The 15,240-nt window shown below is 37.9% G+C and overlaps 1 protein-coding gene across 4 annotated transcripts in view; it reads right to left on the bottom strand.

Moving 5' to 3' along the window:
• ndrg4 (NDRG family member 4) overlaps positions 1-15,240 on the bottom strand; it is a 51,030-nt gene that overhangs the window by 20,329 nt on the left and 15,461 nt on the right. For 2 of the 4 annotated variants that reach the window (XM_028032354.1, XM_028032363.1), the window contains exons 2-4: positions 7,386-7,476; positions 5,538-5,696; positions 1,494-1,532 (exon numbers count right to left, since the gene is read on the bottom strand). In XM_028032354.1, the coding sequence (XP_027888155.1) occupies positions 1,494-1,532; positions 5,538-5,696; positions 7,386-7,463 (276 nt within the window). In that variant the 5' untranslated portion in view covers positions 7,464-7,476. The remainder of the gene's footprint in view (positions 1-1,493; positions 1,533-5,537; positions 5,697-7,385; positions 7,477-15,240) is intronic. The other 2 variants (XM_028032371.1, XM_028032375.1) reach the window with 2 other exon arrangements.

Genomic DNA, 15,240 nt, shown 5'->3' with positions numbered 1-15,240 from the left:
TGAACCTTCCTGCCTCATTATTACAGTACCTGAGATCTGAGACAAGGTAGGGTGTGATGACAGAGGAGAGAGAGAGAAGAGTTTGTTGAGAAACTTTCTGACTGCCACTTATCACGTTCTGATCAGCAAAACCAATCAGGAATGATCCATGTGATTCTGAAATGGTTTATTAAAGTTTGGAAACTGCAAAACTTTCACATTTGGCCTCAAGCAACTTGGAGTCAAGGAGTTTGGACGGCTGAGAAACAGTCCAGTCCTTCGCATCTGATGTCTCAGATTCAGGAGAGCCTGAGAGTGCTGTAGCTCCGTATCCTGGAGGCTCCTGAAGCACCGACTTCAGCTGCAGTCTACGCCTTCTGAATCATATCCACACTGTTGAACTGGATGTGCTTCACAGTCTGCTTTGGGTTATCTTTTTTGGGTTTTTTCCTCTCCATTATTTCTTCTTTGCTAACAAGTTGTTAGTTCAAAACTTGAAGTCGTCTGAAAAGCTTAGTGCTGCACCAAGCTTTTCTACTACTGTAGTGGTAAGCTACTGACTGCTGATTACAACTCCACAAAACTGTCATGTTCCGTGTTTTTCCTGTGTATTTATTTCGAGTTTCTGAGTTTCCATGTTGTCCTGTCTTCCCCTTGATTGTCCCCAGGTGTTTCTCGTCCCCGTAATTACCTCCTGTGTATTTAGTGTCACCTGTGTCTCTGCGTCTCTGTCGGGTCCTCGTCTCATTTGGCTGTTAGTCTGTCGTCTGTGTATCCAGTCCGTCGTCGTGTCCGTTTGTGTAACCGGTTGCTACTGGCGTCGAGCCCTGGCTTCCGCTCGGCCGTGCTGCCCGGCATTCTGGACATTATTGGACTGTGCAAATTCTGGATATTCATCATTAAAAACCATCATTTCTCACTTTACCTGGGTCTACAGCGTCTGCCTCACCACCTCTACACCGAACCTTATGACAAAAACTCCACTTCAGAGGCTTAATATGACATGAAAACATATTTCAGGGGGACAACTGCTTTACAGGTAGCGCAAGAAACCCATTTATGTAGGTCAGGACTCCTGGACACAGCCATCTTGGGTTTGATTTGCAGCCTTCAAACTTTGTTTCAAATATTCCTCCTCTCTTATCTTTTCCTATTTCCTGTCTTATCATTACAAATAAATTTCATTAGTGCCACAAAAATACATAAAAAAAGTTTTTACAAAAACTTCTTAAAAGCAAACATTGTTTTTGTGCATGAGAACAACAAAGTCTTGACTTCCCCATCCAGATGTACCACACACTCCCTATAAATCTGCATAAAATTAGTGTCTATCACTTTCAGGACAGCGGCTTTTATCTCAGGCCTTGGAATAAAATATTAATTCCTACATTGAGACAGTTTACCCAAGCAAGCATGTCAAAGGGATGACCCAAAAAACACCATGAACAGCCACAGCGTGAGAAAACAGAAACAACAGTAATAATTAAAGAGTAGAGGAGTGAGCGGGTTCGTACCTTCCAGTCACCTGGTGGCATCAGTTGTTCAGGGCATTCCTGGTCAGGGAGGCAAGCACATAAAACACATAAAAACTATTATGTCAAAATAAGAAAACATGAATGAAGTTCACTGTCCTGCATACAAGGAACAGAGCATCCATTGTTGTAGAGACAACAGAAGCGCTCTGTCGGTCCAAACAGGGCATGCTAAGGTGGCATATTTACCATCAGCTGCAGCGTTAGTAGCATAAAAAAACTCACAAACTTTAACAGAAAAGGTATTTCATGCCTTTGAGCTTGCAACGCCTCTAAACGTAATCACCCTATTTGGGTGTTTCAGCCTTTTTTTTTTTGGTTTGTTAAAAATGAAACCAGTGTCAATGTGGTTTGACATTTTGTGAAGAATCTACAGAGTATACTTGTATGTCAAAGGTAAAATTCATTTTTGCAATATAATATAAATTAATTTAAAATATATTGGGGAAATTAATGATTGCATCCATATTCCGTTCCTTTAAAGATACTTTTCTTATTGAACAGACATCCAGCTGAAAGTTTTGTCACAGTTAGTAAAATGAAGATTACCAGAGAGCAGTCAATGTAAGTCTTTGCTTTTCCCGTTATCTCAAAGTGTTTTACCAACAATCAATCGAAAACACAATAATTCGGAGAGTGCAGTGGAAGACGAGGATATCATAACAAAACAAACACTAGAATCTGAAGGTGTTCAATTTCAAGTTTTTTGTTTTGTTTGCGCAAACTTAAGTGCACTAATAAAGTTCATTTTGATTCGCCTGATCAAGCGTAGGATGTTTCTAAGGAAGAACGGAGAGAAGCTCCCATTTCAAGATTTTCAAAGATGATTGAGATGTATTCAGCCACAGGTGGACCAGCGTATGGGTCTAAAGGGATGTGAATATTTATATGGTAATTTTTTTTTTTTTGCAGATTCTTGTTCCAAAACCCAAATTATATTGATCATAGTTTCATTTTTTTAAAGCAATCAGATGCTGAAGCATACAAGTAGAGCAAATACTTAGGGATATTTCACTAATACTACAGCAAATTAATAAATAGGCCTGAAAAGTAAACATCAAAATGAATTCAAGAGTATGTAAGTTACTCAAAAAAAATTTCTCTTCACTTTTTAAGCATTTGAACAACTATTCAATCATACATATCAATTCTGTATATTTAAATAACATAATGGTAATTGTCAAATTTATGTCACATATTTCCTAATGTTCAAGTTGACATCTTATTTTTTCTCTTTATTTATTTAGATCTGTGGATTTTGAGGGATACTCAAAGAGTATTGTAAGATTGTTTTCCAAATAAAAACATCACATAAATGTTTAACTTAAAGGATATGTGGGAAATTGAGAAGAGCTTCAAATTAAATAATGGTGAGAGATGGTGTTTGAATACAAGATGCTGTGCAGCAGCCAGATCCCTTCTCACGGCAAACCACCTCCAAAATGATCTGAATCAACAAACAATTAGTATCTTGCAAAAGTATTCATACCTGACAAACTTTGTCACATTTGGTATAATTAAACCATAAATCACTTGTGCACTTTATTTGGACTTTTGTGATAAACCAACACAAGGTACCACATAGCTGTGAAGGAAGATGACACGTGGGATGCAGAAGCTGCAATTTTTTATATATACACTCTGTGATTTGTTCATAGGACACGAATGAACAAAAAGCATCATAAATACCAGGAAAATAGGATATAAATCAAAAACCATGCGTCTGTCCACCTTTCAGTTATACGCTATGCTTTGTGTTGATCTATCATATAAAATCCCAATAAAATACTTTGAATTTAGCAATGTGACATGAAAAGCTTGAAGGAGTAAGAGTACTTTTGCAAGTTCAATCCAAACCAAGATCAAGACATGACACATTTTCTTGATTGGACAATAGTCATTCATTTATTGGTTTTGAAGTTGTAGATGCAAGTTTTAAGTAAATTATATGTTACCTTTCAGGTGATTTGAACTTTAAGAGGAATCTGGTCGTTGATGTATTGACATAAAACACAAATACTACATGCTTAAGAACAACAGCTATTAGCATATATCTTTTTTTTATTATTATTTTTTACAAACTCTCTGCACACCAAAACAGGTTCACTCATCATAAACATGGTTAAAAAGCCTAGAGCAGAGCAGGAACATCTGTAAATCTTAACAAGACAAAAACAACCAAATTAAGGACACGGATGTGTGGTTAGACAGTTTGTCTGAACAGATGGCTCGCCTCCTTGATGCACACTCTGAATTTGTGGGGTTAATTGGGGATGCTTCAGAAAGAAAACACACACACACACAAAAAACACAAATATAAAACCACGACTTAAGTAAAAGAGGTGAATAATGGAAACAAGATGTGAAATTTTAGTTGAGTAGCTGTGATGACTTGAAAGAAAATGACAGGAGTGCCACAGAGAATTAGAGGGAAACACCTAAAGAAAGAGAAACAAGTTACAAAAAACACAGGATCTGAAGCTGCCCCAAAGAAGAAACTGCACTATGAGAAATTTTGGAGTGAATTTAAAATTTTCCAATATATTGCTTTGTTTGTACCACATCAACAGGATGTGTACAGAGAAGACTATCCAGACAGTTATTTAATTAATTTAACTCATCCTTGAAAGGAAGGTGTAGTTTTGAGGCAACTTGGATCCCCATTGACTTATTTCATGCAGGTGGTTATATTTTTTTGTTCAAACAGGGAAGACGTTAGTAATGGTAGTAAGGTGGTCGGACCAGCAGGTGGCACTCTTCTCTTCCTTTTAACACTTAATGTGTAATGGCTCAGTTCAGGAAGATGTGAGACTAACCACAGGAAATTAATTCTTAAAGGTGGTGTCTCCTTTAACCTTGCAGACCTGAAAAGAATGTTAAATAACTAAGGCTGCAATTTTGATCTGTGTCTGTCTTTCTGAGTTAATTTTGAGAATGCGGATTTTGGCCTAGATTTCAGGATTTTTTCCTAAGGATTTCTCTCAGCAATACTAAGTTTAAGACATCCGGTCCTGGAGGATCAAGGAACTGACTTGATTAAATCCACAGGGGATTAAAACCTATTTTACTGCTGTATTTTGCTATACTGCTTAAGACATTCTTTAACTATGAGCTAAACCAAAGTAGTTGCACAAAACAATAAGGTCTAACAGAAAAATAACTATAAGACATTAACTCCATATCAAATTTGTAATACGTTTTCCTAGTAAGGTTGTTACAACTGGATCTGGACAAAATGTCTTCATGTTTAATTTTCAACTAAACTTTGACAAAGGTACTACTTTAATAAAAGAACCAACAGCTTCTTTCACGATGTGATTTAGACTAATCAAATTAAATTTAGTTTTCTCTGTTAAGATTAAAATGTTAGCATTCAGCTTGTTAGCTTGTAAGGACTAGATACACCAAAAATAATCCCCTAATGTTTCATTTTCAGTTTAATTTTCACCATGGCAATAGTTTAATAAATCAATCTAATTTATTCAAATATAGGTTAATTGCACACATTTATGAGCTTGTTTCAAATGTTTCTTAGCATTTTAGCTTGTTAGCATTTAGCTAGTCTGCTTAGTAGAAACTAGTGTTTAACAAAATGTCTTAATGTTTCATTTTCACCTCGTCTTTTCATCAAAAAATATTGTTTATATAAATAACCAATTGTATAAATGAGAATATGTGATTTCATTGCATGTTGTTAATCTAAATGTTCAAAATTTTTCTTATGTTAGAAACCCTTCAGTTAGTTAGCTTGAAGACAGATGCCATCTGGGACTTTAAGACTGAAAAATATAGAAATTAATTTCACCAAATATTTAAATTTGGGTATTCATGTATATGCTATTTATTGCCGTTAATTTCAGACTCAAATCTAACTAGGCTTGTCACCATTTAGCTATTACTCTTAGTTTGGAAAAAAAAAGTGTCTTAATGTTTCTTTTTTAAAGTTAATTTTTAACCGTATAATAACTGTTGTGCGTTGATTTTATGTTCTGCCTGTCAGATGTTCCTGGTTGTTCTGGTAGTTACCGGGAGGACCCCGCTGGTCCGACGGCGGGTCTGGCGGAGCCAGTGCCGTGCGATGGCATGCCAGCGGTGAGTGGGGCGGCGGGGGGGAGGGGGTTCATTAGGGGGTGCAGGGCTTTCGGGGCACGGGAGTCCCACCGATGCCTCCTCTCCTTTATCCTGCTGTGTTGCAAAACAACAAGCACAACAAAGTGGTTACTGGGCAACAACCAAGTCAGGCAGATTGGCAACATACAGTCAGCATAAAACATAATGTCTATATTTCACATTTTCTTTATCTAATGCTTGTGCAGAACTTCCAAAATGCTCTTGGTGAGCTTCTTGTCCTTTAAATGTCCAAGAAATAAACATCGTGTCCCGTTTCATTATAGCTTTTCTGTTCCTCTGTCACCAGAAAGGTCAGGCTAAAGATTTGCAGGCTTCTTCTAATTAGAGTAGAAGAACAAGTGGTAGGTCTTGTTCAAATTCTGAATCAAAAGCAATAATACACCAGGAATCTGCTCCGTTCATGCCTTGCTAAAATGTACTTTGAAGCAATGACACTTATGGAAACTTAAAAAAAATAAAATGTAATATTTCATCACAGTTTTTACTCTTGTGAACTTTTTTTTGACAGTTTCACTTGTTCTGCAATGTGAACAGGAGCACAACATCCCATTTGTTCTATCTGATCAAATATTCCTTTATCATTCTCAATCCAAACATTGTGTTTTCTTTTCCCATACCGACTGAATGAAGAACTTGTCAGACATTAATGGTTGTGGGTTTTACCACCATCTTGTGCAACCAGCAATCACTCACTGCTTTTAAAGGTCGCCTATGCTGTAGGGCTGCGGACTTTAAATAAGCAGTGAGAGGCAACAGAGTCATTCATAGAATAAAACAGCGGCTAGTCAAGTCATGCAACATGTAACCGGATCAATGAGGCAGCAATCAATGGCATTCAATATTTACCAACAGAGAGTTATAATGAGCAGGCCTAATGACCTTTCCAGCTGATCAATGGTGGTTTATGAGATTTGTACTAATGGAGAACATATTCTGTTTCTTCCCATTAAAAGACGGAGCTCCTATATCCCCTGGATGAATCATATCCCTGACAAAGAGAGTCACAGCTAAGCCATTACATTAGTCAGCAAAACTAAGGTTGGCAAAAGGAGACAGAGTTGCATTACTGGAAAGTAATTTTCTTTCTGTTATTCCTTTCCATCGTGGGCTGTTAAGACTGTTTAGTCATTTCTCATCAAGCTTATCTGAGTCCTCATTTTAAATCAAGCAACTTTTATCTCCACAGTTGAAAAGAATAATAACCAAGTCACTTTACTTAGAAATTGTTGTTAGAAAAGCTTCAAGATGCAATTGACGGTTTGCATATATTTCAGGCATATATCTTGCCTCTTTGAGTCACTTTTGCATCAAAGAAGTCTCCAGCATTTTCATCATTCCTGCATCAAGAGGTATTCAAGAGCCCCTGATTTAGCCTCAGCCTCTACCTGTTGCTTATTTAACGGGTAAGTGGACTGGAATAAGTGGTGTTTATGTAATCGCCTCTGCCTATTCTCTCTTTTTTTGTCTTTCAATCCCTCAGTCTCTTTCTCTTTCTCTCAAAGCTTAAATGAGCTCTCATCTTCTCACAGTGTTGTCATGGTTGGATAGAGTTCATTAATTTCCTCCTCCGCTGGTAAACAGGCCCATTGTCTAATTATAAGCCATCACAAATAATGAGCACAAACATCTCAGTCTTAATATGCCAAGAGTTTTTAAAAGCCCTCAGTAATGGCATTTGAATGCCCAGACAGGAGGGCAAATGGCAACAAAAACACATGCAAATGATAAACATGGTGGACTAACCATGTCTGCATCTGCTCCTCTTTGCTCCAGCAGCAGGGGCTTCTCTTCCGTGATCTGCTGTTCCTTCATCCCTGCCATCCTGGACAACAACCTGCAATCGTAAATCCAACATGGAATAAAAGAAAAAAACATATAAGATTACTTTTTGTGTCAAAGTCTGTGAAAAAACAAATTATCGTCTTTTTATGTCCATATTACGCAATTGCATGTCCACCCAAATGTTTTTAGTTGACACAGCTTCTCCGTTCTATACATGCAGCTAAGCAAGAGTGAGGCAGGTTGAAACATTCTGTAGCATGAACAACAAGCAGCACACAAGCTATGCATACACATCACTTCTATGGGATTTGCTCAAATGTTGCATAATTTGCCCCAAAATAGCATGATTTGGTTACATGCTGCATTATGCAGATGTTCAATCTGCACCACTGAAGGTTCACTTTCTGTAGTATATATTTAATATTTAAAGGAGCTCCAACGGGAGATAATTCAAACCCATTTTCTGATTAATTTGATAAATACATAATTTGCCACTTGGGGGCACTTATAGACAATGAACAAATCATTAAACCTTCATCCCAAGATTGAAGAATTACAAACAGAAGAGGAAAACAAAATCATAGTCACATCTTGGCAAAGTAATTTTCTCTTTCCTGACATAGTAACATACTGTTAGTCTTACACCTATGAGTCTTATAAATGCATTAAACAAGACAGTTCATATGTCTTGATTTTTCTCAAGATACACTTAATTTATTCATAGCTTTCACTTGTGATTACCAAAAATTTGGTTTGACAAATCTTTGGTAATAAAAAACAAAATAGAATAAGGGTGAAAATCTGTTTCATCTCACTCTTGAAAAAAGAAATCCATCCATCCATCCATCCATCCATCCATCCATCCATCCCGGTATCTTATGGATGAATAAGTGTGTTTATCCTTTCTTTTTATTGTCTTTTTATTGTCTTCTGTTTCTTCCCAGACAGATTACTATTTTTTGTTGTTTTTCCAGAATCTGTGCTTCATCACAATATTTTAAATGTTCGTCAAAAAGCCTATTACCACACTATTATATTTAATATTGGAAACTGTAACATAGGATTGTGGTGGCGCAGGGGCAAAGCACAACCCATTTATTGAGGCTTTAGTCCTGGTGCCGGTGGCCGCAGGTTCGACTCCCGGCCCGGCGACACGTGCCACATGTCTTCCCCTCTCTCATTACCCTCTTTCCTTTCAAACTACTTTCAAATAAAGGCCACTAGAGCCAACAAAACCTTAAAAAGAAAAATGTAACATAATTTTTTGTTGCATAAAAATTATGTTACAGAAGTTCAAAAATTATGTTCAGAAGCTTTTGAAAGGGCTTCTGAATCCCTTTCAAAAGCAAGACTATGTGGAATGCTTCTGATAACAGAGACAGATTTTAAACAGGAGCTGACATAGATGCTTACTGACCGAGATTACTCGGTTTATAGTGGAGCTTTATAGTGGAGCTTATAGTGCTTGTTCTCGCCGATACCATAAGCATTACCATTTACCGTGTTGTGACGGTAACTCATGAGCATCTTTTCTCCTTCCTTCTGTTTATCACCTCTCTCTGTCTCCCTCTCATCGTGACTAGTTTATTAAATGGGTCAGAGTGACCTTCTACAGTCACTTTAATGGAGTCATGAGGGGTAATAGTAAGGGAAAAGAACCCAAACAACACCGCCAATGGTCCAGTTACCCCATTTTGATTGCTACTACAATTAGTGGCACTTTTCCTGTTTGCTGAACTAAAATCTGCAATCTGTAATTGAAATACTTTAGAATGAGAAAGATCTCAGGTTGATTTCTAGAAATCAGAGAACACATTAAGGACAGATTTTCCAGAAACTCTGGTAAAGACAGAAATTATGAGTGTATTAATGGTCTTCTATACCAATATAATTTTATACATAATTGTGAGGTAGCAGAGGCTACATGAGCCTTAAATAGACAACAGGTAGACTACACCATAGGCCAGATTGTCAATCCATTATATCAACAAAACATACCTGAGCCAAATAACTAAGTAATTTAGAGTTTCCAATTTGTCAAACTTACAGGATTCTTGACTGTGAAAATGTGGAATTAGCCCAGAGCAACCAGATCAGGCAAAGATAGATATACCCTAGACCAGTGGTGCCCAAAGTCGGTCCTTGAGGGCAGGCATCCTGCATGTTTTAGTTCTCCCTGATTTAACACACCTGGATAAAATGATGGCTCATTACAAGGCCTAAGAAGAACATTGACAGGCTGAGAAGATTGTTATTACCACCAGGGAGAGAACTAAAACACGTAGGATGCCGGCCCTCGAGGACCGACTTTGGGCATCACTTCCCTAGACCAAGGGTCCTCAAATCTAGACCTCGAGAGCCAGTGTCCTGTGGGTTTTAGATATGGCTCTGCTTCACCACACCTGAGTAAAAAAATCAGGTCATTAGCAGAACTCTGGAGAACCTGGCTGTACTGGGGAGGTAATTCAGCCATGTGATCGAGGTGTGTTGAACCAGGGACACATCTAAAAGTTGCAGGACCCCGGCCTGAGGACCTCTGCCCTAGATTGTTACCTGTTGGGTATGCAGTTCCTCAGTCTGATGTACACTGCTTAGCTTGCCTCGATGTCATGAGATGAGAAGATGTTAAATTCAGTTATTTGAGACTTAGTTTGGCCTTCCCCCTTCATGACTGATTTCGACTTGGCCCTGAATGACTTAGGACAGTTTCATTTGTGGGGGGCGAGGGGTTCCCTCAAAGACCTTGAATATCCATTTCCAAATCAAACATTCTGCAAAACATTCATATAGTCTTGATTTGGACCATACAGAGATGGATACGCTGGTGCACTTGGATCATCAGGTCACAAACTGATGGTCAATTGTGAATCACCTTACAATGCAAAAACTGATTATTATAATCAAGTCTAAGCATTAATCATTTTGTTCTAACGACTAGAATTTTACTAATGTTGAAAAAATATATATATATAATTTGCATTGTGCCTGCTGATTACTCCTAGGCTTTCTCATTGTTATATTCCTGATTTTGTTTCTGCTTCTTTTGTTTCTCTTCCAAAGCTTTATGTCGTCTGTTTGACATTGTGCTTTTTTTTTTTGCCAAATCCCTGCTTCTCTATCTCCAAGCATCTCCTCCTTTTATCTTCACAGACTTTGACATTTTACCTCTCCTTCTGTCACTCCAACATCTCTGTCTTGCAGCTGCCCTCTCTCACTTTCAGTTTTTTGTCTTTCACACCTCATCTCATCCTACCATATCTGCACTTTTCCCCAGCCGGTGTCATTGCTTTTTTTTTAGGCCTTACCGTTATGTGGTTATGTAAGATGTCAGATTTTAAAATCAATTAGTGTTGCATTTTATCAGCTATATTTGGCATCATGACGCCAGTGTTGATGGTGGAAAAACACTGCTCCTGGCTTCTCGTGTGGCTTGTCCAGTGACAACCAGACTCATATTATCAGCAAATTATAATTTTGCTTTGTAGCAAATACCTTTCTTTAACACTCATGACTGCAGAACGTCTTGCATTGAAATAATTTTTGGAAAGAACATAATTTGTTCCTTGAGGAATTTTTAAAAATTTACTAAACATTCACTGGTTTTAACCTATTTTTACTATTTTCCTCTAAAATGTAATGATTACCCGGCCTTATTCATTTTCCAAACAATTAACAGCAGTTCACTTTTTCAATGTTAAATTGAAAGCCGCTCAAAAGACACAAATGAAGATTTTAAAAGTGTTCAGATAGGCTTAAGGTTGTCTTTTTCACAACATTGTTTATGCTCATTGAGCCTTCCCAGCTCTTTTTTTTTTTTTTAAAATCAAACTCAGCTCTATTCCCCAGAGCAGCAAACTGCAGAAATACCTGCGTTAACAGAGGTGCTCACACTTACTGGCTAATTAAGTACATTTGACTGGCAGCATTTGGCTGCTACCTTCATACACTAAATGAACCATATTAGAAATCTATATTACTTTTATATATGAGGTTGAATTGGTGATTTATTTAACAAACATTTCTAGAATAAAAAAACTAATTACAATTTTTACCTCACTTTATGAAATTACTGTCCATCAGCAGTGTTTGTTTCCTAACCACTCTGCCCCTCAGGACACTGAAAGGACCACTGAGGCATGCAGTCCACTTTCCACAGAGGAGAGCCAAACTTCAAGGCCTGTCTTCATCACCGACTGGGCTCAGACAGCGACTGTGTCAGTGGGGGTAAATCTACTTTTCTGTTGACTCGTTTGTGGAGAGTAAATGCAGCTAAGAAATTTTTTTATATTACTGAATTGGGTTTTGAGCAGAAAACCTATTCAGCATTTAAAAAAAAAGAGAGAACAAAATGGATTCATCCAGTTTTTTTTTTTTCTTCCTCCTTCACGTCTCTCCAGACAGGGTTGCCGTGACAACCCAGCTGGGTCCAATGGCATCTGGCTCACCCTCTCTTTTCCTTTCAAATTACACTTTTGTTTTCCACCACCATCTTGACTACGTATTCTAGTCTACATACGAACACAGCTTAGCAATATTGTCGGACATGACAGGTTGCATCTCACCTGTTTTTCTAAATGTAACAAATCATAAGCAAGATGAGTAAATTAATCACAGAAACGTAAACCAAACAACAACATATCACCACCTGAAAAAGATAAAAGCTAATCTTGAAGATAAATGCCTCTAACCTTAATTAATCTTTCCTGTTTAATAAAAAATGCACAAATATAAAAAAAAAACAGTGGTTTTAGAGTTAATAAGTTGTTTTCACTGGATTCCCTGCTGCATGTGATAAAGCAACAACTAAGTCAATAATAGGAAACGAGTAGAGCAATTTCCATCCATCAATAGTCCATACCTGCCTACTCAGGGTTGAACGTGAGGTGGGTTACAAGACAAGCAGCCATGCATACACACAGGGGAGCAACTACATACTTTCTGAGGTGTATGTGAACATGTCATCGCCCCCCCAACAACATAAACTTGTACAACTCATTTTTGATTAAAGTATCAATAATAATAAATGTACATATATGTGAATAAATTGCTGCATACAGGGCAATTAAAAAAGAATGAAACAAAATACTGCAACATTTCATTATTTAATATATAAGTGAGTCAAAGAGCCGCTTCTGTTAGCCTGTGTCTAGAACCGCCTATGGCAGGCGTGTCCAAAGTCGGTCCTCAAGGGCCGGCATCCTGCATGTTTTTGTTCTCTCCCTGGTTGTAGTAACAACCTTCTCAGCTTGTCAATGTTCTCCTAAGGCCTCTAATGAGCCATCATTGGATCCAGGTGCGTTAAACCAGGGAGAGAACTAAAACACACAGGATGGCGGCCCTCCAGGACCGACTTTGGACACCCCTGGCCTATGGGCTGCAGGTCTGAGGCATTTTGTTAGCATGTTTTCTATCATTCTTCTAGCTTGATAGGAAGCCTTATCCAAACTGGCAACCCACTGTCATGAGTTGCGGTAAGTGGTGGTGGAGGCAGACGCTGAGACCCAGGTAGGATGAATGATGATGATGATGAATTTAATGATGAAAAGTAATCCACAAAAGTCCAGACAGCACAAAGAGCGGATGCAAACGCTCTCAAAACGTAACAGATAACTGGACAAACACGGCGAGGACCCGACACAGAGACAGGTGACAATAAATACACAAGAGGTAATCAGGGAACGAGACACACCTGGGAATAATCAAGTGGAGACAGGACAACACGGAGGCTCAGAGACAAAGAAACTCAAGCACTAATACTGTTACAAAGGTAGAGATGTGTCCAACGGATCAAGAGGACCCCATAAACACAGCCCGTATGGGTGCCCGCATCGCACATGTTGCCTAGTGTTGGACATAAATAAATTAACTATAAACCATGTCTGTTGTCGTCTTGTATTGAAATCACGTATCCTTCAATGCTTGGTGTAATGACCTCTCGATCACCTTGGGTGACATCTGGAATGTCCAGTCATGTTCATTCATGTAGCTTCCAGGAGGAAAATAAAACAAGGAACCCTAAAGATTTTGACAACCCAAAGCATCTGTCAGAATTCACATCAGAGTTTATCGTATTTGAAAATATAACTGAATACTACCTAATTTTAGGTTAAAGATACTGAACGCAATCTCCATTTATGTTGGGACAAACCAGTACTTGTCTGCTTTTTTTCATTGTGACATTCATTATCCCTCAAAAAGGTTGGCAAATAGTTCAAACATTTGAATTAAAGTGGAGGATACAGACCACAAAAACAGCCAGAATAACTATGAAACTGTTTTTAACTTTTTAGTGTGTGTTTCTGTAATTGTTGCAGTTCTGTTGAAAAAAAAGCCACATTTTGAAATTAATTTTGATTCACAGACTGAATCTAAATACTTTCTCTTCCCCCTACTTTGTTTTCACTGCTCAGAGTGGGGTAGGGATTTAACCTTTGGAAACAACTGGAATAAACAACATACGCTGCCCCCTTTTGAGCCAAACACTGGTTGGAAAGTCCAATTTTTGTCAATGTAACTATTGGAACTCAATGAAGCATCATTACTCTTCTCTATTCTCTACTCTCCTGCTTTATATTGCACACAATGCTTCTCTTTCTTTTTCTCCATTCACAGGCTTGTCTTGCCAAATTACACATTTCACAGTCACACCATTTTAACCTTCTTTCTAACTGTCTTCCCTCTTCAGCTAGTATGTGGCTGTGAACTCCTTTAGTGTTTTGCTGTTTTAAGCATTTCAGTTGTGCAGTTTTCACATAGGCAAGTTTCACAAACACAAGATTGGAGATTGGACTTTTTTAAGCATTTTAAAGCTCATCCAGGTTCCTCCACAGAAAGAAAATCTTCCCTTAAGACTAATTCCTTCTTAAAGGGTCCCATTTAATAAATGACAGATTTTTTAGACTGTAAACATTATCATGTGCAAAACACAGCATTCTTGGCTCTTTGTCTGCCCTTGGGCAACTGAATCCTAATTTGAGATAACTAAAATAAAGGGTAGCCCTTGAGAGCAACTATTGTGCAACTTTTACCTGAATACCTGCTCCAACACACCTGAATGAAATGAAACATGTAGAGAAGGCAATTCAGTCATTTGTGTCAGGTGTGCTGGTAGCTTAGCTCTAACAGTTGCAGGATAGTAGCGTTCGAGGGCTGGAATTGGAGAATCCTGACTTAAATCTGTGCAGCTTTTGCTTGAATGTCTTGACAAACTGGGACATTTTACAGAGGGCAATAGTTTCACACTCATTGTTATAATAGCTGCTATAACAGTAAAAAATGCTTAAATGTGTTGTAAATGTTAAAAAATACATAAAAATGTTGACAAATCTAAATAGTATAGTTACAATTGCACTCTGCATTCAGCTGCGTAGACAATAAGGTGTTTCATTAGGAATATTAGCTGATTAACTAAAATCAAAAAACCCAGATTAACTCCGTACTGGCAGATTTTTTGTTTGTTTTACCTTTGCATATATTATGATGCTTATTTTAAGCTTTTCTGTCCTTTAAGGTCCTACAAAAGTAATAGTTGTGATTGATGACAGAAGTCTGAGGGCTGGTCTCTGTCTCTGCACACAGAACCCTAGAGAGACAGACACCAGAGGCTCAGAGTATCAAGGGAAAAGCTACAACTCTTTCGACTGTGAAGCACACATGAAAAATAGTCAGTACAATACTTAAACATGTATTTTGGCATTATAATTAAACCTACACCAGACATCTTTGACAAACTAATTATTTTAGACCTAGCTTGTCAAGGATAAGTGGGTATAGACAATACAGTAGATTGAAGCTTTAACCGTAGTGAAAGATGGCT

This window comes from Xiphophorus couchianus, chromosome 2 (assembly GCF_001444195.1).
Source record: "Xiphophorus couchianus chromosome 2, X_couchianus-1.0, whole genome shotgun sequence".
NCBI lineage: Eukaryota > Metazoa > Chordata > Actinopteri > Cyprinodontiformes > Poeciliidae > Xiphophorus > Xiphophorus couchianus.
Note: the sequence above shows the minus strand (reverse complement) of the source record. Positions and strands in the feature narration are given on the sequence as shown.